This window comes from Desmodus rotundus, chromosome 7 (assembly GCF_022682495.2).
Source record: "Desmodus rotundus isolate HL8 chromosome 7, HLdesRot8A.1, whole genome shotgun sequence".
In the NCBI taxonomy this organism is placed as follows: domain Eukaryota; kingdom Metazoa; phylum Chordata; class Mammalia; order Chiroptera; family Phyllostomidae; genus Desmodus; species Desmodus rotundus.
This window is the reverse complement of record NC_071393.1, coordinates 74,628,934-74,655,496: the sequence shown is the minus strand read 5'-3', so window position 1 is coordinate 74,655,496 and position 26,563 is coordinate 74,628,934. Positions and strand designations below refer to the sequence as shown.

At 49.3% G+C, this 26,563-nt stretch overlaps 1 protein-coding gene and 1 long non-coding RNA gene across 6 annotated transcripts; one reads left to right on the top strand and one right to left on the bottom strand.

The window, feature by feature from the left end:
• Positions 1-5,013: 5,013 nt before the first annotated feature.
• Positions 5,014-13,886, bottom strand: VPS18 (VPS18 core subunit of CORVET and HOPS complexes). Of its 2 annotated transcripts, XM_024568329.3 has the most exons (5): positions 13,464-13,886; positions 12,267-12,408; positions 9,287-9,378; positions 7,259-9,129; positions 5,014-6,359 (listed from the first exon to the last, which is right to left on the bottom strand). In XM_024568329.3, exons 1-5 carry the CDS (start codon positions 13,552-13,554, stop codon positions 5,634-5,636), a joined length of 2,922 nt encoding a protein of 973 aa, XP_024424097.1. In that variant the 5' UTR covers positions 13,555-13,886; the 3' UTR covers positions 5,014-5,633. The 2 variants fall into 2 exon arrangements, with proteins under 2 accessions (XP_024424097.1, XP_045057834.1); XM_045201899.2 differs by lacking the exon at positions 13,464-13,886 and having other exon boundaries at positions 9,287-9,467; positions 12,267-12,392.
• Positions 13,887-13,939: 53 nt separating this feature from the next.
• Positions 13,940-24,281, top strand: LOC123480531 (uncharacterized). 4 transcript variants are annotated; one of them, XR_006656576.2, is made up of 3 exons: positions 13,940-13,980; positions 22,113-22,242; positions 23,725-24,281. It is a non-coding gene; the product is annotated as an uncharacterized lncRNA (long non-coding RNA). The 4 variants fall into 4 exon arrangements; XR_006656575.2 differs by having other exon boundaries at positions 22,113-22,274; XR_008427376.1 differs by lacking the exon at positions 13,940-13,980 and adding an exon at positions 14,045-14,197.
• The last annotated feature ends 2,282 nt before the right edge of the window (positions 24,282-26,563 follow it).

Genomic DNA, 26,563 nt, shown 5'->3' with positions numbered 1-26,563 from the left:
CTAGTCTCTTTTCCCTGGAATCACCACCTTTGAAGAAACCAGAAACCCTTTTCTAGTAAGCCTCTTTCTTCCAATTTCAATCTCATTCCCAGAGAGATCAGAGGGGCTTCTGAAAGAAGAGCCACAAGAGGGCTCACAGAGTGCCAACCCCAGAGGAATGAGGCACAGAGTTAAAAAGAAGAGAAAGCAAGCCACCAGGAGTTGCTCAGGTGCCAGGCCCCGGGCTACCTGGGTGATGAGCTGCACTGCTCTGCTCTAAGCTTACCCGAGCCTCGCAGGTCTGTTACATTTACTCACTTTTTACAGGTGAAGAAATTGAGGCTCTGAGGGTGTGATTAAACTGACAGCTGGTAAACAACAGAGCAGGGACTCGCCCTCGCTCTTTCCAGATCTCCTCCCTGTCCCTTGGCACAACCCCACTTTGGTTGGAGACGAAGAATGAGCACAATGGCCTTGGCCCCATGGCTCAGTTGGTTGGAGCATCGTCCCCGTACACCAGAAAAGGTTGTGGGTTTGATACCCAGTTAGGGCACACACCTAGGTCACTGGTTCAGTCCCTGTCTGGGGTGCGTGTGAGACACCCAATCAGTGTTTCTCCCACAGACGTTTCTCTCTCTTTCCCTTCCCCTCTAAAATCAATAAGCCTGTCTCTCTGTCTCTCTCTCTGTCTCTCTCCCCCTTTCTCTCTCTCTCCCTCAAATCAATAATAAAAAATATCCTCGTGTGAGAACTTAAAAAAAAAAAGCATGAGTGCCACGAAGGGCCTGGAATGGCATTTGGCTCCTGGTGGGTGTAGGATCGCCGATGACCAGTGCTCAGTCTCATGGAGAAGGGGCAGGACCCTAGATGGACCTAGTGCCCAGCACCAATTTCTCCTGAGATTCAGCATCTGTAAAATCAGAAGGTGGAGTTGGCAGCTCGGTGATTTTCACACTGGGCTCCTGGCATCCCGGCATCCCCTAGAGATTGGGACGGGGGAGGAAAGGACAGTACACAGGGGTGTGCCCCAAGCCTGGCTTCCCCCGGGAAGCTTAGCCTATGAATTTCAGGTATTGGACATCCATGAAAGTTTTTATCTGAACTAGGGTCCCCCATCACTCCATGGCCTCTGTCTGAGATCTCTGCAGCTCTGACCTCGGGCAGCCATGACCTAGGCAGTTCGGATCCTGGGCTGGTGAGAGGAGCTGGAGGATTTGGGGAGGGAAGTAGGCTGGACCGTGTCTGGGTTCCTAGCCCTGGGGGAGGAAGCAGGTCGAGGTCAGAGCTGTGAGTTGAGGCTATGGCAGAGGAGGCAAGATGCAGAGATACATGGCACCTGCCTCTCCACCTGGGAAACAGAAACAGACCTTTGGCCACGGCAGGCAGCCTGGGGACCAGGAGCAGCACCCCGCTTCCTGGGCCATACCAGTGCCCTTTCTCTTTTACTGTCAGGTCTGCCCTGGCTTGTTCTCTGTGGACATCTGCTGCTGGTCGACAACCTAGGCACCCCCTAACCTCCCATGATCTCATGTTTGCTGACTGCCAAGTTCAAGGGCTACTTCAAGGCAAAAGCTGAGAAAAGGCAAAGCCGCTCAGGAATAGGAAAGCACCAAATCAGGGGGTATTCTGCAATCAGGGGCTAATAATCCCCTTGAAAGAAGAACCCTCCTTTGTGCCCCTTTTATCGCCCACCCTAGACCAAAGTTTGCCCTTCTGCCGCTGTTTCCCCTTTTGGAATCTGCACATAAGAATGGTTTCCCCTCCTTGGCAGCTTCAGCACCCATGGAATATGATCATCTCCGTGTTCCAGGTGGAGGAGAAATCTGAGGGCTGCAGCTGCCCAAGAGCTAGATCTAGCATCCTGCTTCTATCCCACTGCCCACCCTGGACCTGCCTCTGACCACCATTCACCCTCAACCTGCTGTAGCCGCACTCCACATAAGCAAAGCTGCCAGCAGGGTCCTTTGTGGTGCTGCTCCCTTGTGGCACAGCCTAGGGGCCCCACCATGGGGCAACAGATGGACCTATGGTCTCTACAGAACAATGGTGGAGGAGGGGCCCTGGCATAGCCCGCCCCAAACAGGAAGCGCTGCATGAGCTTCAAAGAGCTGTCAGGGCCAAGGGGCTGAGTGGTTGGAGCCAGTGCCAGGACTGGCGGCTGCCTGAAGAGATGCCTGCCAGCCTCAGGATGACCAGCCTGCAGTGGGGGTGGGGCTGCAGCTAGTTTTGGGGCAGAGGATGCCTTGCAGGTGCCAGTGCCAGTGCAGCAACCTCTGACCTGGGAGCAGGCTGAGGGAAGGGGGCTCGGACCCTAAGCTTTTTCCCAGCCCCCCTGCCACTCACCAGCGGGGCTGCAGGTTCTTTCCCAGGCCACCGTGGGTCTGACCCTCCAGCAAGTAACCACGAGGGGCAGGGCTGGCACCAAGCCTGCTCCCCACTCCCTGCCTCCTGCTCCCAGCTGCTCTGCTCAGAGCCTTTTCCTCTCCACTTCCTGTTCACACAGGGGGGGGCGGGAAGTGGAGGGAGGAAGTTGGGGGAGGCGTGTAGGGGGGGGATCCATTGAATAAAAGGAATTAACCGTTTCCCTCCTCTGACCTCTGGGAATTTCCGCCTGTGAAAGTGTCTCGAAGAATCTGCAGAGCTGGGGGAGTTGCGAGGAGGTGTGCCCCTCTTGCTCCCTGCCCCCCACCCAGTGGGGCTAGATAACTCCCTCTGGGCCCCCTAACCTTTTGTTTCCCTGGCGCCAGGGGAGCAGCGCCCAAGGCAGCCTGGAGCCTGGTGGCCTGTAGCCCCCTCCCAACCAATGGGGTTGCTGCCAGCAGGCCTGCAACCCAAGCCCTGGGGGCATGGGCAGGAACTACGGGAATTGCTGGTCCCAGGGGCATAAACTCACACCCAGGCTGCACAGGCTCTGAGCCCCTTGCCCTGCCTGCCAGGGCTTGTGCCCTTGGCCAGTGTGCCTTGGGGTCAGAAGGGAAGGTGGACAGGTGGCCAGGCTTCAGACACTGGCCTGCCAAACCCTCTAATGGTCATGGTCACTCCCCCAGGAACTGTGGAAGGGAGCTAGTAAGTTTGGGAAACCAGTAGACAGCGTCCCCTAGTGTCCACTGCTGACTCAACCGGGCGGCCCCCCAGGGCCTTCTCAAAGGCGGGCCTCAGGAAGCACCTGCTCCCAGGACCAGTGGCCGCCCTGCGTCTCCCCCAGGTGGCTTCCTTGTTTACAGGCCTCCTGCCCTGATCCCAGCGTCACTGCCTGTGGCCACTCCTTCCATTTCCAGTGACCGCTCCAGGAGCAGCTCATTCATTTTGGCCCCTGCCCACACAGCTGCTCCCCTACCCCACCCCCATCTGGCCCTTCCCCAGGCTTAGGGCCAAGGTCCTTAAGTGCCTTCTCTTTCCCCTTCATTCCAGGCCTTGCTTGGTTTCCAGGGATCTAAGAGCTGTGGCTTCCCATTGCCTTGACTCAATGGAACCCCATTCTGTCAGTGCCAGGGAAGCCTGGGGCCTTTTTCCAGGAAAGAGGAAGCAGCCTAGACCAGATGGGCAGGCTTAGGGGAGGACAGAAGGGGCAGGGGCGTCCCAGGCTGTCTTAGTCAAGCCCCCAGGGAGGAGGGAGCAATAAGGCAGCATTTGTTTAACTAACATACATTAGGCACCCATTATGTGCAAAGACAGAAGCCCCAAGCTGTTCTAAGTAAGCAAGGGACCATGCCAGCGGCAGGCCAAGGTTTATACCAAATACTCACTGACGGGGGGTGGGGGTTGTGGGGGGTGGACAGCTCCCCTGAGCCCTCTACTGGACATGTCTAGGTGTGAGGGGAGCTTTAGGCCACAGAGGGAGAGGGAGCAGGAGCCCTCCAAATCTTCCTGGAACAGTGGAGTGAGAAAAGGATTATGTTGTCCTATACTTATCCAATGAAACCCTGCCCCCCGCCCGGACACACACATTTACTCCCACTCTTGGTTCTGGGAGAAGATAGGAATCTGAGGCTCATCACAGATGAGCAGCTTACACCCCTCGAAGTGGGCAGAGGCCTTGAAGAGGCGCCGTTGCTCTAGTGGTTGGGGAACTCAGCAGGACAAGGTTTCACTGGAACTGCAGGAGAAGGTAAGTCTTGGAAGAGGATTTGGCTTCAGGGAAGGGAGAAAAGCCTGTAGACACCAGCCAAGTGCCCTGACCGGGCAGATTCCTGATTATTTCATTTCAGTCTGGCGGCGACAGACCACACCCATAGAGCTGGGGAGTGGACTGTGGACAGCGGTGTTTGGAGCAAAGGGTGCTCAGCTGAGGCCACAGGAAGGCCCTGCTCTAAGAATCTTTAATTGTGGCTTAGCCGCCAGCCACAACTAAAGAAGTATAATCTGGAGGGGGGGGCGGGTTACAGGAGCTAGACAGAAAAAAAACTATCGGCCAAATGCCATGAATGGCGGCAGTGGCAGTCCCACCTCCACGTCGGGCCTCGACGTTATGGCTAAATGCCAGACAGTGGCAGGGAAGTATCAAAGCTGGGCAGAACCTGGGAATGTGGGGATCCAGGTTGGCAAAGAGAGGGGCAAGTAAAGTCTAGCAAGTGGAAGGGCTGGTGGAGGGAGGAGGAATGGGGGGCTTAGGTTCATGGTTAGGTAGTGGAGATACCCAGAAAATTCTTGGGACAACTAGGGAAGAAGCAGGCTGAAGAAGCACTAGGGGAGAGTGACTTGCGGAGTCAGCACCTCCAGCTGCCTGAGGCGAAGGAGTCTGTGGGAGCAACACCACCTGCTGGCAAAAGGGAAGAACAGTCCCTGCTGGCAGACAGGATGGTGGGTGGTAACTTCAGCTGAAGCCTGGGGTCAGAGAGGATAGAGTGGAGGGACAAGGAAACGAGCAGAAAATGGCAAAATTGTCCTGTCACACCTCCAGGTGAAGAGGCAAAGGCCAAGTCTTGAAAGCACGCAGGACCCTGGCCACCTCCCTGTGACACCCCAGTTCCTCCTGGGGACCGCGCACACACCACTCAGCCCAGCATCAACACAAAGCCATCAATTCCACAGACATCAATTAAATGAAGACAGTTTAATCCTCTCCAACCCACTACCAGCTCCCACTGTTTCCATGGGGCCCTCTGCCCAGGGCACCCCTCACAGTGGAACCCCAAACAGTGGGCACAAGAGCACACCCACCATCAGCACCACCTTTCCCAGTCCCCATGCCTGGGACTTGGAGGGGCTCTTTTCACTTCTGGGACCTGGGGGCAGATGGAAGACAGGGCTTCCTCCGAGGGAGAAGAGGCACGGAGTGAAAAGGAAGAACGGTGCTCTCACTCTAGGCGAACAAGATGTGTGCAGAGAGTGAAAAGGCAAAAAACAAACTGTTAGATGCTGAAGGGATGGGATGGGGATCAGAACTGTGACCTGTCCAGACTACACCCTGTCCTGGGAGGCAGGCTGCTGGCCTGGAGTAACAGCAGGGCTCTCAGGCAGCTCCGAAGAACGGCATGAGCAGTGGGCAGGGGCACTCAGGGCTGAGCCCCTCGGGCGAGGGCTGTCTCTCCACTCCCCCACAGCCACAGCCCAAGCAGTCTCCAGATGACTAAGCCCACACTTCCATGCAGCCTTCCCAAGACCAGGCTAGCAGCTGCCCTTGACGGCCTGCACCCCATCAGGGGCAGCCCCCCCTACAGCCAACTGAGATGCTCCTCCTCGTAGTGCTGGGGGTCGATGAAGGGCCGGTCAATAGAGCGAATCATCAGCTCCCCACAGTACACACACTCAGCCGCCACCAGCTCATCTAGGTCAGCCTTGAGCTGCTCCCGGCTGGGGCCCCCAGAGGCAGCCCCACCCTCGGCCTCCTTTGCCCGGGCAGAGCCCTTGGTCGGGGGTGGAGCAGCCCCAAGCTTGCGCTGCAGCTCCTCCAGCCGGGCCTGCTTGTAGGCCGGCAGGCCAGGCCGCACAGCCTGCAGCAAGCAGTCAGCATGGAACATGTGGCCGCAGAGGAAGAGGTAAAAAGGGCGGTTGAGAAGGGGGAAGTCGCAGGTAGCACATTTGTCCTGGGGCTCCACGGTGCCGTAGCGACCCCGCAGCTCCTGCAGGTCTCGCCGGATGCGCTGGGCACTGGCGGTGGCCTCCTCCATCTCCCGCTGGAGCTCCTGGATGTGGTGGTTGTAGGCTTTCAGTGAGCTGCAGATCGCCTCCTTGAAGTGGTCGATGGTGACAAAGTCAGGAAAGAAGGGCAGCACGTCCTCAATCTTGAGCAGGGGGCAGCTGGCCAGGCAGGCCATAGCTGTCTGCACGTCTTCCTCCTCCTGCACCACGTGCCGAGCAATCTTCAGCCACAGCTTCTTTCGAAGTTCCTCATCTTCCTCGGGCAAATCAGCACACTGCTTGGCCAGGTCCACATCCACCTGTGGGGAAACCATGGGTGTAAGTGCCAACCCTCCTCCCCACCCAGGACAGAGACCATGGGAGAGACAGAGGCCCAGGGAGACCCCAACGCGGGATTCCCGGCACTCCCGGCAGCAAATGAGGAGGAGCTTCTTGGGCTCAGATAGGAACCTATCTCAGTGACAGGCCTGTCCCTGTCACAGATATGTAAGAGCTACTTATGATGGTAGGGCTTCAACTTCAGTGAGTTTAAAATTTGCCTGGGGAACGTGGTCAAAGTTCGGATCTGGGGGCCCACCTTCACATATTCTGATTCAGTAAGTCCTTTAGGTAATAATTGGTGGTCTGAGAAATGTCACTCCCCATCTTCTGCCTCTGCAACTGGGACCATGACACAATAGCTAGCAGGTATGTGCACCTTCCCTAAGCAAGAGGCACTGTCCCGAGTGCTTTTCATATATAGTACTTAAAAAAAAATTACTGACTTTAGAGAGAGAGAAACATCAATTTGCTGTTCCACTCACTTATGCATTCATTGGTTGATTCTTGTATGCAACCTTGGCAGATCAGGATGACGCTATAACCCACTGAGCTACATGGCCAGGGTCACATATAGTACTTTAATCAACCCTATGAGGGAGGTACTGTAATATTACCCATTGTGTGGATGGATAACCTGAGGTGTCTGTGTAGAGAGGTTCAGAACTAGTCTGTGGTCAAACAGCTTAGAAAGGAGCAGAATCAGAATTCAAATCATGACTTGAGTCCCTGTTCTTAACCTCTGTACTTCCATACCACGGCACCTCTCTACAAGGGAGGCCAGCATACCCTAGCCACAGCCGCCCCTCCAGCCCTTCAGCATTGAAGCTATTGCTCTCCAGGCCCCTCTCTTAGAGGGTGTCAAGACTCATTGGCTCACCTGCAGGGCCAGGTCCACAGCTTCCTCATACAGCTCCAGGACCTTATAGACGTGGACACAAGCACGGTGGTGGCCGTGCTCAGCGCAGAGCCGCAGTGCGTACTTGAGATCGTAGTGCACACGGTGCGGGCTGGTCCCTGCCTGCTCAAGGTAGGCCAGCAGCGAGGCTGGCTGGCCTCGGGCATACAGCGATAGCAGGTAATTGTGAATGGCCTGCTCAGTCTCGCCCAGCACGTTCACACAGAACTCCATGTAGCGGATGGCCTGGCTCACCTGCTGGGCCTCACCGCCCTGGCTATAGCTCACCAGGGCAGGGATGAGCTTCCGCGCATCTAGCCGGCTGCCCATCTCAATCCAGGCATCCACCAGCTGGCGAGGAATGTGACGGATGAGGACGGGTGAGAACTTGTAGAAGAGCTGGGGGTCCCGGTGGCGGGCAAGCACGGCCAGGGCCTCCTCATAGGCCTCATGCTGGCAGTGGTATGCCACCACCCGCTCATAGTCCTGCATGATCACAGCAAAGTACACCATATGTTCCGTGTCCCCATGGCTGGCGAGCAGCTCGTGGATGGAGGACCTGCTGGCAAAGAGCCACTCCCGGTGTCGGGGGCTGCTGAGGAAGGCGCGGAAGCGCTCCCGTGTTTCCCGGTAGAGGTTCAGGGCCTCTGGGTCACCCTGTAGAGCCCCGAGTCGGCTCAGGTAGAGCTCTGTGAGCCAGGTGGTCAACAGCGTGGCCTGGGTACGCTCAGCTGGCTTCAAACTGGCCAGTTTTCGTTGCAAGAACTCAACAAGAGCCTCTTCCTGTCGGGCCTCCAAGAACTTGAGGGCAATTTCCTCAAAGTAGCTCTGGGTCAGGGCGTAGCAGCGGGCACTCTCCAGGTAACGACGCTGTTGAAAGCAGAAATCGGCCTCTCGAGCCAAGACGGTGTCCAGGCAGTCGGGCCGCTCTCGACAATACTCTTTGGCCAGGTCAAAGCGGTTCATGTCCAGGTAGGTGCGCCAGACATCCCGAGCCTCCCGCTGCACATGGTAGCGGAAGACAGCCCGCTCGGTGTAGGCCCACAGGTGGCCTGTAGAGGAGTCCTTCACCATGTGCTTCAGCGGCCCAAACTTCTCCAGGAAGTGATCCCGAAGCACCACCTGCCCCGTCAGCGTGCACACTGCCTCCACCCGGTCTGCTAGCAGCAGCAGGAAGTGGAACTGGGTCAGGACAATGGCCAGGGGCGGGCTGGCCCCAGGACCTACCCCATCTGGGTATTCCCAGACTCGCTCCTCACTCAGCAGGGAGTCGGGACGCCCGTTGTCCAATGCTCCATACAACACGCCATCCCCCATCATCCAGGCAAAGGCCCTCGGTGCAGAACGCAATTTAGGGGTATAAAAGGCCAACTCACTGTAGCCCAGACTGCTGGGGAACTCACGGAATGGGGGTGGGTGGTCAGTGTAGGCAGCAAAGAGCCCCAAGAAGCCCTGTGCCTCAGCTCCCTCTGCTGTTCGGCCTATGAACTGGAAAAGGCGCTGTCGAGTGGTGGCAATAACAAAGATCCGACCATCAGGGCCCCGCTCTGCTTCAAGGGAACACACAGGTGCTGGACCCCCTTCTTCATTTAGAACATACAATGGGCGGAAGTAGAGATCTGGGGCAGGGCCGAAAAGCCCGCCCTCGCTGGCTGAGAGCTCTGCTTCAAAGATCTGGCCTTGGGCAGTGCCCACGAGGATAGGGCCTGTGCTGCCCTCGGAGCCCAGTGCCTTGTTCCAGCCCACGCTCTCCACCAGCTGCCCCTTCCAGCGTGCCAGTGGCCGGACCTTCTGTCCATTACGGTTCACATAGAGGACCTCGGTGCTGCTCAGAGCAATTAGCAGGTGAGAGCCTGGAGGGGGGGCAGAATATGGATCCTAGAGGGTGCTGCCATTCCCACCCTCAGCCTCCTCCTTGCCCCAGCAACCCTCAGATCCCACCCACCCAGGCAGTGACTTAACCTCAGCCCCACCCCCACCCCACCCTCTCAGACCTCCATTGCCACTCACCTGTATGGTCCAGGAACATCTTGTGAACTTTGGCATCATCCTTGCGCCCCAGCTCCGTGTGATGGGGTTCATTTGCCTTGCCCAAGTCAATGCTGTCAGGACAAGAGAAGGGCAGATCCTTTTCTCCAATCACAGACCCCTTTATAATTTGATGAAAGCCACAGCCTTTCTTCCCTGAAATCTACATACACACATAAAACTCTGAAACATATACAGGGTCCTACTTAACCCTCAGTTGAGAATTCCTGCACCTCATTTTGAGAAGTCCACTAAGCAGAAGTCTTTTCCTCTGCTCAGCAGATCTCCAGTGCATCCAGGAAGATGGGCAGGGGTATCCCAGACTTCTGGGGTAAAAAATGAACAACAAATAGTAGCTAATGGTTATTGAGCACCTTCTATATATAAAGCACCATGCCAAGAGCTTAATCTAGTACGATCTCAATTAATCTTCACAATAAACTTGAGGAATGCTCCTGTTTGAATTATATTTCCTTTATGAAGTTCTTTTCAAAGTATAATGCTCATTCTAACTAAAGAAATCAATGCAAAGATTTATAAAGTTAATGATTTTCTTCTCAAACTTGTCATTCCCAACAGAGAAAACTGACATTAACATCTTTCTCCATGAACATAAATAGGGTTGTTCTATCATTTTTTTTAAAAAGATTTTATTTATTTATTTTTAGAGAGAGGGGAAGGGAAAGAGAAACAGAGGGAAGGGAAGGGGAAAAGGAGGGAAGGGACCTCAGTGTGCTAGAGATAGCCCCGCCCTGTTCCCTGACTGGGAACCGAAGTGGTGACCCTTTGGTGTGCAGGCCAGTGCTCAGTCCACTGACCCACAGCAGCCAGGGCTGTTTTGTCAATTTTTACAAAAATGGCTGCATGTTGTATATATACGTGTGCGCATGCACATTAATTTATAACTTTCTTCCCTCACTTAGATATTTCATAAGCATTCCACTGAGTCAACAGATACACCTCTAAGTCATTTGATTTCTGCATAATATTCCCTTTTATGACTGAACCATAATTTATTAATCATTTTCCTGTTGATGAGCATTCAGTTCGAGTCCAGTTCTTCCTACCACAAATAATGCTGCAATCAATGTCCTTGCAAACTGTACTTTTCTTTCTATATATTCCCCAAAATGGGACTGTTGGGTCAGTTATATATATTTTAAATTTTAATACACATCGCCAATTATTTTTCAAAAAGATGGAGGCAATTTATACTCTCACCAGCAATGTACGAGAGTCCATTTCTGTGCATCTTCACCAACACCACAAATTACTGCTTTTAATTTTTGCTAATCTGATAGGTTTTTGAAAAATGGCATCTTACTGTTATTTTAAATTGCATCCCCAGAGGTTAAAATATTTTCAGATGTTTAATGGAAATTTGGAGTTCCTCTTCTGTGAAATGCTTGTTTATATTCCTTGCCCTCCCTTTTCTACTAAATCACCTGCTTATGAATTTGTAAGGGCTTTTTAAGAAAAGAGGTAAATTGTTAGTCATGTGGAAAAACATTTCCCACCACCTTTTGCCTTGACTTGACTCATAGGCTTTTTTGCTTTTGTTTTGTCACAACAGCAATTGCTAAGCAATCAATTGTATCTTCTTCCCGTGGCATCTGGACTTTTTTTTTAAAGATTTTATTTACTTTTAGAGAGAAGGGAAGGGAGGGAGAGAAACATCCATGTTGGAGAGACACATGGATTGGTTGTCTCTTGCTCGCCTCCAACTGGGGACCTGGCCCACAGCCCAGGCAGGTGCCCTGACTGGGAACTGAACCGGCGACCTTTCAGTTCACAGGCCAGAGCTCAATCTACTGAGCCACACCAGCCAGAGCAAGGATTTTCCACCTTAAGTAAAAGGTCTTTCTTCAGCTCAAGAACACAGACATTTATGAATAATTCTTTTAATATTCACATTGCTTTTTTTAAAAATTTATTCATTTATTTTTAGAGAGAAGGGAAGGGAGGGAGAAACAGAGGGAGAGAAACATCAATGTGTGGTTAATCATCCCCAGTAAGGGGCGCGAGAGAGGTAAGCGGCCTCTCTCGCACACCCCTTACTGGGGACCTGGCCTGCAACCCAGGCATGTGCCCTGATTGGGACTTGAACCAGAGACCCTCTGATCCCAGGCACTCAATCCACTGAGCCACACCAGCCAGGGCTTATTTTTTATATTTAAATAACTATTCCACCTAGAATTCATTTTTGTGATACAGAGGCTTCGCTCTGTTTTATCCCGGATAAACAATTTTGCTAATACCTTTGTCATATATTATTTTCATTTGTATATTTATTTCCAGCTTTATTAAGAGACATTATTTCCATTTATAGTGGATTTATTTCAGGACTCTAGACAGTTCCACTGATCCAAGTGACTAACTTATGTGTTGGTACTATCTTTAACAGATGAAGGGACACGTTTAGAGTGGCTGGGTGACTTGCATGAGATTTCATAGCTCCTAAGTAAGAAAGCTGGAATATGTATAAAGCTGGGATCTGAATGCAGGTCTACCTTAGTCTTTTTTTTTTATATATATAGGTTTCTTTTATTCTCATTTGAGAGAGAGGGGAAGTGAGGGAGGGGAGAAAGGAGGGAGGGGGGAGAGAGAAAAAAAGAGAGACAGACATCAATGCTAGAGAGAAACACTGATCTGCTGCCTCCTGCGTGCAACCCAACCGGGGATTGAGCCCACAACTCAGGAAAGTGCCCTGACCTAGAACTGAGCCAGTGACCCTTCGATTACAGGAGCACACCCCAACCAACTGAGCCATACCAACCAGGGCAGGTCTACTTGATTCTGAACTACTACACTACATTGGTTCTCTTTGGGAGAAGGATATTTTCTGAAAATTCCCAATCCTCTGTGTTCACCTGCCCAGAGGCAGAATGGTCTGAGTCAGTAAACAGTCCCAAAATATCACCATTCCACTCGTTACTCCTGTAAGTTTGGGGCCCTCACCTACCGGAGCAGCGTATCCTTGCCCAGGCTCATGCAGAGCTGATTGCAGGAGACGACAAGACTGGTGATACGCTCAGAGGGGGTAAAGTCAATGCGCTGCTTCGTGAAGATGGGCGCCTCCTTTTCTAGCTGGGCATTCACGTACCCTACAGGTAAGGAGCAAAGAAAAGTTCGGCTATGGAAGAGATGGAGGAAGGATAAGGAGAAGCAGCAACAACAACAAAAAACTGCCCCTCTCCACCTTCCCAATATATTCCTACCCCAGGACCTTGGTTAACATATAGTTTAATATCAATATGTCAAGTAGTTTACTAATCACCCCTACATTAGGGGTCTCTGGCTCTTCCCACACTTCTGACAGCAGGGAGGAGTTGATTCCTAGAACCCTTGGGATGCTGTTTCACCAAGATGTAACTGCTTCCAATGATAATGGGGGTAAATGTTGGACATTTCCCCTTATCAATCTTTGGCCCAGCAACCCCAGCTTAAGTAACGTCGTCTAGTTCCACTCTTTCCCTCCTCTCTGCCAATGCAACAATGCCCTCAGTGAGTCTCCAGAACACGGGTAGAGGGAATCCTGGAAAACTGCTCTCCTCTCTGCCCAGGCAGCTTGGTTAACAAACTGAAGCTGCCTTCCCTTTAGGTTTTACTCTCAATCTTTCACCATTGCTCAAAATACCTCAGTACTTCAGACCCTTCTGCCAATTCTGTACTACTTTCTATAAAAATTTTCCCTCAATGCCAGGCGTCACTCCGCTATAGCAAAGGCCTAAAATACTTAATTTCCCTCTGTTCAGTGACAAAGTTCATTCCTTCCCCTACAACATTCCCCTTTCACTAGTTCATGGCCCATTTTGTTCCTCCCACCAGAAAGGCCCTGGTGAGAAAATCACAGAATCAGGTAAATCCTGAAGCCTATTCTCATTTCTCAAGTGCAGCCCTATAGGCAAGTCACTTCCTTATCTAGGTCCCACTTCCCTCCTAGGGGGGACCCTGGTGGCAGGGCCTAGATCACGCGGCTGTTCTCTCAATCTTCGACCATCCACCAGGTGGGGGCCAAAAGAGCCTGAGGAGAATCAGGGGCCTAGACCCAAACTACACGTCCAGGAGGTGAACCAGAACTCTTGAGCCACCCTCCTCACTCCTACCCCGCAGGGGTCAGGGGAGCTGAGAGGGGCGGCGGCGCCCTCCCTTCCCTTACCCGAATGGGGGATGCCCACGCTGGGGCAGCCGGGCTGCAAGACGGCCGAGCGAGACAAGGAGTCCTCATATTCATCCAGGATGGACGCCATGGTGCCTGCCTTACGGACTCTTCGTCCCAAGCCCAGGGATTACAACAGGGCTTCCCCCCAAGGATCCCTGTCGTCCCCACTGGAACCTGCGACTCCCCAGCGTAGACAGAGATCTGACAGATCCCGGCAATCCGCCGCCGACTCCTCCTCTTTATAATCCTGAGGAGGATCTCACTCTCGCCTTACAGAGCGAGGAGACCAAGGAGCCCTCCCCTGTGAATCTGGTGCAGTCTTGCACCCACTCCCGCCCCCAAGAGCTCCTGGGCTCCGTACAGCCAAGCCCCGGTGTTGCCAACCTCGCCCAGGATGCTCAGCTGACTCCCGCCCCCGAGACGCGTGCCTATAACGTAACTTCCGGGTTCTCACACGCTCACGTACGCAGGCGCAGGAACTTCGCCGGCCGGCCACTGGGAGGCGTCGCGAGCGGTGAGTGGACCGGGCCAGAGCGGTGGGCGGGGTGGGGCCTGACCAACTGCAGTCTGCGCTGGAGAGAGGGAGCCAGGAGTATGACTGTGGTTATCTGCTTGGGGCGGAGACCTGGATGCGTCCTTGTTGAGGACCAGCGGGGTGGTGGACTGGCCCGGCCAAACACCGGCCTCTCTTTCCAGTACCCTGCTGCAGTTCCGGGCTTTGGCACTAGGAGGTAATCCCGGCTTTCTCAGCCGCTTTCTCCGATCGGCCCAGAGCCATCCAGCTGCAGCCTCGCCGGTCCCGATCACATTTCATGTCCCGGCTTCCCTAGCTCAGACATCCTACCCAGCACCCTCCCACCTTTCTAAACAGCTCGCTGCCCTAGACCCCCAGTAGAACCTCCTTCCGTTCCTCAGTCTAATCGTTTTCTTGTTCCTACCTTCGCAAAGTACAGGCAAGCAGTCCTGATCTCTCTTCTCCCATATCCACCGGCCCACCAGCTTCCAGAAAGTGGCAGAGCTGAGTGCCCCAGCCAGTGGGAAGCCATGTGCTACCTAACTTGCCTCTAATCTGCTCCGTTGTGGCTCCTCAGTGTGGTAGGAAACAAGAATGGGGTGTCAGAGAAGAAAAGGCACAGCTAAGGGGTGTCAGGCTGCTTCCATCCACTCATTCAACAAAAACTTACTCTGTGCCTGGCTTCTGGCTATGTGCTAGTCATAGAGATAAGTAAAAGTACAGTACTGTCTTGAATGTCATAATCCAACAGGGATGATGAGCCAATAAATAGATAATTAATGCTAGAAGAGAGGTTGATGGATTTGTTCAAAAGGTTGTGTATTTGTTCACCCAATACACAAATGAGCGCAGTCTCTGTGCCAGGCACTGTTCCAGGCTCTAGGGCACAGCAGGGGCAAACCCACAAGTGTGGCCACAGCGCTGTATGGAGGAGCGGAGGACAAATAACTGCAAAACCTGGCAGGAACTAGGGACCAGTGTTGGCGGCGAGTGTGGAGTCCTAAATGACAGAAGTGCGACAGGGTGCAACTGCGATTGGGTTTCTCTCTTCCACCCGCGCTGGCGACTCGGAGTTTGTTCCTTTATGGGGCCCACGGACTCTACTTTGCTAAAGTGAGAGGCTTTTAGCCAGAGTCACCGCCATCCTGCTTTAACGGGTAGCCCCCGCATAATGACTAAAAGCGCCCGCCCCCTTTGCTCTCAAAAGCGTCCAGGTTTGCACGGTAGACTGTGTGGCCAGGCTACTCTTGCCTAACTTTCCTGCCAGGTGCAAAGAACTGGACCCTCACCAGCCCCTATCGAGGGCTCTCTGGGCCCGGAGTGGCCCAGAATAGGGTGACCAGAATATTTTGTCCTAGATAACCACCCGTCGCTCCAGGGTCTCGCTTCTCCTGCCGGTAACCTGCAGCCGGGAGCCGCTCTCGCCACCAGGGGCGCTGCCCCATAGGCTAGGAAGCAGTCCCCAACCTTTTTGGCACCAGGTACCATTTAGTGGAAGACAATTTTTCCACGCACCGGGATGGGGGGGGGGGGTGGTTTCGAGATGATTCAAGTGCTTTCATTCAAGCTCATCTGCTGTGCAGCTGGTTACTAACAGGCCACAGAGAGTTCGAGCTCGGAAGGTGCGGGAGTTGGGCTTTAGGCAGGAAGGAGGTTTCCTCCCTGGGAAAAGTGATCCCAGTCAGGGAGCAGCCCTGGCTCTCCTCGCTTGAGGCTCCACCCCGGATCACCTGTTATCTGCATTAGGGAAACACAAACAGGTCCAGCCAAAGGTCAAATAACCATAAAAGATACATCTACTGAGTACTGGTAATGTGCCAAGCACCAAACTACAGTAAGTTCCTAATAATCGTTATTTCATTCTGCGCACACAGTATTGCTGTGAAGTAGGCACTGCTCTTGCCCACGTTACAAAAGTAAAAACTGAAGTTCGACTGTGGAGCGACTTGTCCAAGGTCCTGTGGCCAGGAAGTGGGAAGCCAGGAGGCAATATTCAGATCCAAGCACATTGCCCATGCCCCCATTGCAAGCTGAGAGAAGGGGGCGGGGGTCCAGCTGATTCCTCATATCTGGACTGTGCAGAGAGAGTGTGCTCCCTGATGGAGCCCCTTACCATGGTGGTTTATGTCTCCCTGACACAGAGTCCTTCCAACCATCTCCTCACTGTTTCCAAAGCCTCCCTATTGGGTTCCACTGCTCTCTGGGATGTGTGGGGTGGGGTCTAAGTGGGTTTTGTTTGCTACAGACACAATACATACCCCCTGTTGAGGTCATTACAGCAGTATTCTTCCACATACTCATTACTAAATCCGTAGGCTGGACTTTGGAATAAGAACCATAAACCCGTCCTCTTATCCCTGCCCAGTCACTCTAGCTGTAACCTTGCATATCTGATGCTCTTAGCTTCGGTTTCTTTGTCTACAGAAATAGATACAGTAATTGCCTGGGAGGTCTGTTTGGAAGAGTAAGTGAGGTGGTCTCGGAGAAAGCTCACTGCTATAGCACAATGTCTAACAGAGCACGTGCTCCATAAACTCTAAATGTGGCTTTAATCTGACAGCCACTCTCAAGTCCACCTCCTCCGTGGACCTGTACAACTCCCCCTCAAAACTGCTATGGCTCTTCTTGTGCTCACCACTTACTGGCACCTAATTATGAAGTGTGGGCATTTTGCTTTATATAACAGAAGCTGACTGTGGGAAATAACTTGAACTTTGCTGAGCAAAGGAATACAGAGGTGTTTAGGGAACTCACAGCTGCAGGCAGGTCCACTATTTCCTGCCTCTCACAAACCAGGTGGTAGTTGCCATGGGCCAGATAAAGGCTGACTGCTGGGCCAGGGAGAAAGAGGATTGGTATGCAAAAGCAGGTGAACTTGACCTAGCTCTTGAAGTCCAAGGGTAAAAAGGGAAAGGCTTTAGGCAGGCCCCGAGAAAACCGAGAGCAGAGGCCTGCATACAGCGATGTTTGAGGGGAATAGGAAATGGGACTGGCTGTGGCCAGCTTGAGAAAGCCATTGAATGGCCTTCGAAAGGCATTGGTTGGGGATGAGATCATCTGATGTGGGTTCTAGAAAGACAGGTGATGGCTTGGGTGGAGTCCACTTTAGAAAGGATGAGACAGGAGGCGGACACAGAAGACAAGTGGTGAGGGCCCAGCCTGAAGAGAGTAGACTAGGAAGACCGTGGGGAGACGTTTCTGAGAAGGGCCCACTGGACTTAGTGCCGAGTTGGATGTGGGGGGAGGAGGGAAGGAGAGTGCAGGACTTCTCTCGGGAGACTTGGAAGATGGTGCAGTGACACCATAGTCCAGGAGGAGGAAGAGCTGCTTGGGGGAAAGAGGCAGAGGTCACATGATTGAGCTCAATCTGAAGAGTGGCACCTGAGGCCCCTGCAGGGAATTAATTGAAAGAGACCCCCATATCTATGGGGCAGTCACTAACTCACTAATAAATATTTATTAAACAATTGCATGAATGAGCTTTGTCATGCTTCTGTTTTTACATTTGTAAAATGAGATAAAGTTACCTTATAGTATTTTGAGTATTATAAGATATGCAAATCACTCAGCATTGTGCCTATGCCTCTAAAATGCCTAGTATGGGTTGACTATTAGTAATAATTGTTAACTGAATGAAGACCCAGACCAAAAGGAATGATTTAATTGACATAAGTAATTTATCTTTAAAAAATAGGTGTTTTTTAAAAAATGGTTTTAGATTTCCAGAAAAAGTGAGAAGATAGTAGTTTCCATATACCTCACATCCAATTTCCCTTAGTATGAACATCTTACATTAGTATGGTGCACTTGTTAGAATTAGTGAACCAATATTGACACATTGTTATTAACTAAAGTCCATACTAAAGTATGGACTTTAGCTAATAATACAGACTTTCTTGGTTTTTACTTAACACCCTCTCTCTGTGACAGGACATCGCATAAGATTCAGTTGTCATGTTTCCTTAGGCCCATCCCTCTGGACCATGGCAATTTTTCAGACTTTCCTTGTTTTTGATGACCTTGACAATTTTGGGGAGTGTTGTAGGATGCTCTCTATTGGAATTTGTCTGATATCTTTTTTTCATAGTTAGCAGGTGTCATATGTTTTGGGAAGGTAAAGTACCATTATCATACATCATATCAAAGGTACATACCATCAGCATGACTTATCACTGTTGATGTTGACCTTGATCACCTGACTGAGGTAGTGTTTGTCAGCTTTCTCCACCTTAAAGTTTCTCCTTCCCCCTTGCTTACCGTCTTCTTTGAAAGGAAGTCACCACACACGGCCCACACTTACGGAGTAGGGATTTATGTTTCCTAGAAGGTAAAGTATAAATCAATTAAAATTCTTCTTGGGAAATTTAGAAATTTGTTTTGAAATTTATTTTATTCTATTTTATTTTTTTTAGTATATTTTATTGATTATGCTATTACAGTTGTCCCAATTTTTCCACTTTTGCCCCCCTCCACCTGGTACCCCCTTCCCTCCAACAATTCCCACCCACTTAGTCCATGGGTCATGCATGTAAGTTCTTCGGCTTCTACATTTCCTATACTATTCTTAACATCCCCCTGTTCTTCTTAATTATGCTTCTTAATCCCTGCACTTTTTCTTACCCCATTCTGCCCCTTCCCCCTCCCAGCCGATAACCCTCCAAATGATCTTCATATCTATGATTCTGTTCCTGTTCTGCTTGTTTGCTTAGTTTGTTTTTGTTTTTTAGATTCGGTTGTTGATAGTTGTGAGTTTGTTGTCATTTTAATGTTCATAGTTTAGATCTTCTTTTTTTTCTTAAATAAGTCCCTTTAACATTTCATGTAATAAGGGCTTGGTGATGATGTCAACTCCTTTAGCTTTACCTTATCTGGGAAGCACTTAATCTGCCCTTCCATTCTAAATGATAGCTTTGCTGGATGGCGTAATCTTGGTTGTAGGTCCTTGCTTTTCATCACTTTGAATACTTTTTGCTAGTCCCTTCTTGCCTGCAAAGTTTCTTTTGAGAAATCAGCTAACAGGCTAATGAGAACTCCTTTGTAGGTAACTCTGCTTTTGTCTTGCTGCTTTTAAGATTCTCTATCTTTAACCTTTGGCATTTTAATTATGATGTGTTTTGGTGTGGTCCTCTTTGAGTCCAACTTGTTTGGGAGTCTCTGTGCTTCCTGGACTTGTATGTCTATTTCCTTCACCAGATTAGGGAAATTTTCTTTCATTATTTTTTCAAATAAGTTTTTCCATTTCTTGCTCTTCCTCTTCTCCTTCTGGCACCCCTATGATTCGGATGTTGGTACGTTTAAAGTTGTCCCATTGGTTCCTAAGGTTCTCCTCATTTTTTTGAATTCTTGTTTCTTCTTTCTGTTCTGGTTGAATGTCTGTTTATTCTTTTTGTACAAATTGTTGATTTGAATCCTGGCTTCCTTTCACTGTTGGTTCCCTGTATATTTTTCTTTATTTCACTTAGGGTATCCTTCATTTCTTCTTTTATGCTGCTGCCATACTCAGTGAGTTCTGTGAGCATCCTGATCACCAGAGTTTTGACTCTGCATCTGATGGGTTGGCTATCTCCAACTTAGTTCTTTCTCTGGGGTTTTGTTCTTTTCTTTCATTTGGGATGTATTTCTTTGCCTCCTCAATTTGGCGGCCTCCCTGTGTTTGTTTCTATGTATTAGGTAGAGCTGCTTTTACTCCCTGTCTTAGTAGCGTGGCCTATGTAGAAAAGGCACCTATAAATTGTGTGGGTGGAGCCTTAGGTGATTGCCAGAGCATGGCCACTTGCTTTACTGCTTTGTGGCTCTGTGGGTGTGGGTGTGGGGGGCAGCTCAGAGAGGGGTCAGTGCTGCTGCCTGGCTTCTGGATGCCTAATGGGCATTTGCCCTGCTTCCACCCACCTCCCATATGCAATTGGTGCCCTTCCAGCCACCCCTGGGGTTTGCATATGTTCTAAGTCCATGCGGGCCCTTTAAGTGGTGAAAATCTAGCAGTTTCTTCTACTGCCCCAACATTCACTGGCTTTTACAGCCAGAGGTGATGGGGGTTTATCTTCCTGGTGCTGGAACTCTGGGCTATGCGATCTGGCCTATGGCTGGGATCGCTGGCTCCAAGGTATCCTTCCTGATTTTTATCCACCACACATGAACTGTTTGTCTGCCACTACCACTGCTTCTCCACACCTCACTGCATCCTCTACACCTCTGCTCCACAATTCTGACCCTCCTACCCTTCTGGATGAATGTGGCTTCTTTAAGTCCTTGGTTGTTGGACTTCCACACAGCTTGATTTTCTGACTGTTCTGGTTGCTATTTGTCTTTGAGATCTGTTCAGTCTGGTGCGACGTCCACTGACCCACACCAGCCAGGGCTGTCTTTGAGACCTGGTTGTAATTCTTTCTATGGTTGTGCGAGGAGGCAAAGCATGACTACCTACACCTCCATCTTAACCAGAAGTCCCTGAAATTTAATTTTTAATCATCACAACACATGTATATACATTTTATTTTTTCTTTTTTGTTTTTTTCTTTTGTATATACATTTTAATGTAGAACCACAAAACTTATTAAGGAAACCGAGCAGTTCTTTGCCTCATCCCCAGTTAACCTTCATTGGGTCTGTTCTTATCTCTCAGTGCTGATCTAAGGATATTCCCAGAATGTATCTGCTCCTCCAGATGCTTGAGAATTTATTCCTGGGGCTTTGTCCCCTCTGTACTGGCTTTCCTGATACTCTTCCTCCAGCCAGGATCAGGGCCCCTCCTAGGTTCTCCCTGAGCCCCCTGTGCTAATTACCCCATATAATGACCATGCTGCATTACAATTACCTGATACCTCTCTCTCTCTCTCTCTCTCTTTCCTCTTCCCCTCTTCCTCTTCTTTCTCCTCCCACTTCCTCTCTTCCCCCACCCTCCTTTTCCTCCCTGGGTTGACTGTTCACTAAGGGCAGGAACAGGTGTCTTGTACACCCTGTCCTGGGACAGGGCCTGGCACATTGTTGGCTCCTATTAAAATATGCTGAAGAAAGGAAGTCTCTTGGCTCACTCAGCCTCTTCACAACTCTTTACAAGAGGTTGTAAATCTATTCTCTTACCTGTTTGGTTTCAAATACCCGAATCTCCTCAATTCTCAAAAAGCCCACTCACCTCCCTATTACTATTATCTCTTCTCCCACTGAGTAAATGGAAAAGCCCCATGCAAGGCAGTTGGGGACCTAGCCTGCTCACTTTCTTCCCTACCACCTTTTAGGGTTGTAGGCCCAGTGGCCCCAAAGAAGCCATTGGACAGCAGGGAAGAGGTCACTTGTCTAAGTAAGAAATAAAAGCATCCTCAGGTCGGCAGTCCTCAAAACTAGGATTCACACATCCCAAGGGACATAATAAATCAAATAGTTTTAAGGGAATTGGTGATCAGAGCCTCAGCTTCCCTTGGCTCTTTTCTAAAAGTAACCAGCAAGGGAAGGTCCAAGGGGTAGGTTCCCTTCCACCTTCCCCCCTTCTCTTCAAAGAAATGAAAGTAGATCACTCAACAACTTGGATGGTGAGACACCCCTTAAACACCACAGTGCATTGCTTCAGGGCATACAAATTTGCAGCGAGACCACTGGAATTACTGTTGGTATTCCCACAAAGACAATAAAGACTAGATAACAAGTCCTTTGAACATCAAATGGTGTCTAGTTCTTTAACTTGAATGCAATTTGAGAACCTAAGCAGGTTTAGCTAACTGAAAAAAAATCACTAACATTTGTGGCATGTAATTTTGAAGGGGGGTCAAATATTCCAACACCATTGCTATACCAAGCCTCCTCACATTCCCATCTAGTGATTTATGTGAACAAAGTTTTCTATATTTATATCAACACAAAACAAAAAATATGTAAGAAGAGAACTGATCCTGAACTTTCTTTCAGTCAAGCATTCTATCCACAAATACATGAACTAATTGAAAACAAAAACAAAAAAATCCTATGCATGTCATCAAGAGATGTATTTCTAATATAATTTTACTTTTTATGTGTATTTTTATGAAAATGTGTAATGTATTTATATTTTGATCATTTGGATAATAATTATAATAACGTAATTCAAGAGAAAACAATGTCAAGACCTAGAGAATTTTGCCTTCATTCTTCCCTTCCCCCAGCCTGGTGTAGGTAATGCCACCAGTGATGGCCCTGACTCTGAGGAGGTGGTAGCCTAGGACAGTTAAGTGACACTGATTCTCTACACCCTGCCTGACCCCTGAGAAAGAGGCACATCCCTCAACATGTAAGGTAATGAATTCGGATCCATCTGGGGCCAAGTGGTGAGTGAAAATAAAAACTTAGAGCCTTACAACAACAAGAAATGTAACGTTATAATATTTAAAAATATATATGCTAATTTAAAATAATTAGGATAAGATATCAATAAAAACTTTCAAGCATAACATACAATACAGTAAGATTGGAAACACTGAAAGAGAAAATGAATAACGTAAAACTTCCAACTGTTAGAGAAGAGCTTGTCCACATGTTTTAATGGATGATGGAGAATATCAGATTGCTTTAGTATTTAGATTCCAATGTATACTTCAAAAGAGCAAAGTAATAGTTTTATTTAAACATCAATATTAACAGTATGCTAGAAGTGATATCCTTTGCAACTATTTGGTCTTAAAATGAAAAGTTTTAGTGTTTGGTAGGTATAGTTTTATAAACTTCTTTTAGGGAGCGTGGGTGTCTTGGTGGGATCCATGCTTTGCACCAGCACGGCCTCTGCAGGAGCCCCTCCCAGTCTGGCCTTGGCTGTCCCCTCCACCCCCTCCATGCAGTCTCTCCAGGACCCCCTTTCTGGTTAAGTATGGAATCACACTTAACCAGACGCTGCTGTTGGACAAGTCACCTAGCCACTCAGCGCCTCTCCTCCTCCATTTTCAACCTCAACTTTCCTCAGCTGTGACCATCTCCAACATTCTGGGATTCTCTGAAAGCCAGTCCACTTAGAGACATTTTGGGACAGTGCCCAGGAAATAATGGTATTCAGAGCACTGCCTCATAGCCAATCACTATGCTTTTACTGGCTCCTTAGTCTGGGATAGACCTGGGCTCCAAGATGCTGGCTCTCTCTTACCCGTGAGGCCTCAGGCAAAAGATGCCTAAGCCAGGGAACTTCCTCTGATTAATGTGAAACCCAATAAAATCTAGCAACCAGCCCTTATCCTGCTTCCAAACTTTTAGATCCTAAGACCTGACATGCTGTAGGGACTCAGGGAGTGTCTGTTGAATGAATGCATGACTTGACATGTTAATAGGCATTTACATGGTTATGCTATGTCACACTGCATATGTCTGAATTAAACTTGCCTATATACTCACCCAAAATAGTCTCTTGCAGAAACTGTTTTACAGCTTTTAAAATGATAAGATTTTTGTATTTAAAAGCAATAGCAACAACAACAATAAAATCAAAAATGTTTAAAATGAGCACCAATACCAAGTGTTGTGACGTCGTGGAGCATCTAGAACTTCTTATTGGTGGGAATGTAAAATAGTACAACCGTTAATATGCGCTTACTTTATGACCCAGCAATTCCATACCTGGATATTTACCCAAGAGAAAGAAAACATGTCCACAGAAAGATTTGTACATGAATGTTTTTTTTAAAGATTTTATTTATTTTTAGAGAGGGGAAGGGAAGGAGACAGAAAGGGAGAGAAACATCATGTTGTGGTTGCCTTTCTTACGCCCCCTTCTGGGGACCCTTTGGTTTGCAGGTCAACACTCAATCCACTGAACCGCACCAGCCAGGGTGTGGTGTTCCACTTAATGCATTCGTTGGTTGATTCCTGTACGTGCCTGACCAGGGATTCACCCATAACCTTGGCAGATGGGGACGACATTCTTATCAACTGAGCTACCCCGCCAGGGCCAGGACCGTTTCAAGGAAGATGGAAATGCTGTGTATGTTGATTGTGGTGGTGGTATTGACAGGTGGACACACCAGTCGAAACTCATTGAACTATGCAGTTAAAGTGGGTGCATCGTGAACATGAATAATCTCTCAATAAAGTGGATGACAACACAAATTTTTAAAAAGATCTCTGACCAAATGTCAGAATGGTAATTAGTGTATATAAGGCAAAAGATAATAAAACAACAGGTAACCTGCTTTGTAGCCCGTAATTCCTAAGGGGAGGACTGAAAGAAGGTGTTTTTGGAGCAACAATAGACCTGGGCTCTGAGATCCTGCCTCTTTTACCCATGAGGCGTCAGGCAAGTACTCAATGAAGCTGTTGTTTTTTCCTCATCTATAAAATAAACACAATAACAATACCAGTATATTAGAATGATGACTTGAATAAATGCTAGTTTCTTTTTGTTTCCTCTATCTGAATCACAAAAGACAAAATTCTGGACCTTACATGACCTGGTGAATTTGTATTGTTCACTCTCAGGCAGGGCCTTGACTTCATCTGAAAAAACCTGCCCTGACCCAAGGGGAAGGTAATTATAGTAATAGTTCACCCTTGCAGAGCACTCTCTATGTGCGAGCACTGGAGAACATTCTACAAGGTAAATACTATTTTAATCCCATTTTACAAACAAGGTACTGAGTCCCAGAGAAGACGACAGCTGGCAAGTGACACAGCTGGACACCAGTCCAGGTGCTTGGTCCCAGAGCCCATGCTCAGGGCTATCAAGCTTAAATTCTCTCTCGCTCGCTCTACCCTCCTCTCTCTCTCAATCTTTACCCGAGGATATATTTACTGCCTTGAGAGAGAGAGAGAAACAGCAATCAGTTGCCTCCCATCCGCGTCCTGACTGGAATCGAACCCACAACCTAGGTATGCGCCCTGATCAGGAATTGAACTTGCAACTTTTTGGTGTGCGGGATGATGCTCCAACCAACTGAGCGACCCAGCCAGGGAAAGCTAACTTGTATCTTGTTGACAAAATTTTAATTTGAGACAAAGGAAGTGAAAAGAATTGGATTTAGAAATACTAGCTTTATATAAACTTAAACATGAACAAAAACTAGTACCTTTCAGATAAGTACTTTCACAAAAAATTAGTGAAAGCTGATTTCATGCTGGCTTGGAAAATCCTGCTCTGTTTCTAGTTTCAAGTCTGTGGTCTTTCCGAAGAGCAGGCTGGGATTAACAGGAGCAAAAGAAATGTATGAGTACTTAAGGTGACCAGCCCTCCTGGTTTTAGCACTTTAAGTTCTGCTTCCTGGGACACGTTTAGCCCCGGTCACCCTCGGCTGAGCTAGCTGGTCCCCAGTGACATAAGCCCAAAGGAAAAGAGAAGCTGTAACCTGGAGCTGGCTTCTATCTCCCTTTCCACCTCATTCTCCCCACTCCCTCCCTTAGTCAGGCTGAGCTACTTTAGTTCCAGAATGGACCACACTCTGTCTCTCCCCTCTGGGCCTGATTCCCGCTGTTCCTTCAGGTTGTTCCCACACCTTCTGTGCTGGACTCACACTCACTCCGGATGCCGCCAGACCAGTGAAGTTCAGCAGGTTTGTGCCCGAATGGCCACACCAGTTGTTGAACTATCCACTTCCCTGTCACTCCTCCGCAGAATACAGCCACCAGGGTGTCCAACCTTTGGTGTCTCTGGGCCACACTGGAATAAGGAGAGTTGTCTTCGGCCACACATTAAATACATTGTGACGCATAATCACAAAAAAATCTCATCATGTTTTAAGTAAATATATGATTTTTGTGTTGTGCTGCATTCACAGTCATCTGGGCCACACGCGGCCCACGGGCCACCGGTCGGACACCCCTGCAAGGGTTAATGTCAAGCACACCAGAGGTCCAATAAAAGCTGCTCTAGCACAAGACAGTATCTTTCTGAGGCCATACCATTTGCTAAATAATCGAGATATCCCTGGTTACAACTATGCAGTGTGAATTTATATAGCCAATGCCGAGAAGAGAATTTGGAGTGACATGAGTATTAATTGAATACTTGTTTATTGGGTGCTCTTTTTGTAAAGCTGCTACTGTTTATCATGGTCATGACCATCATCGATGCTCTGGGGTTAACCCTGGGCACTCAAATGGTCCTCAGTGGTATCAGGCCCCAGCTTGTGTTCAAGAGGAGGCTTTGGACCACTGGAACCAGCCTTTGGGGAGAAACATTTAAGGGTTTGGTTGGGCCCAGGGCTTGGCCATTTGGACAAGTACATATGGCATCAGGGAAGGTGGGGCTACCCACCAGCCTTTTTGTCCTTTGGCAAACCATGCTTTGCCATTCATTTATTCACTCATTTCACAAGTAGTTAATAAGCCCCTGCTGTGGGATGCCACTAGACTGGGGCAGTAAGAGCTTGAAGTTTTGCAAGACCTTCCCTGTCTTCTAGCTACTTATAGTCTAATTGCAGTATGAGGTGTGCACACAGCAAACATGGAACGTTCTCAGAACTTGGGAAACAGGGAGCTCAGAGAAAGGGGGCTGATGCCGGGCAGAGCGCAATTGGGGAACAGATGAGCCCTGTTTTGTTCACTGTGTGCTTGGCACTTGCCTCAGTGAACAACCTCACAGAACAAACGAATGAGAACAAACCATTTATAATCCTGCCAGAGGTAACCACTGTTGACATGT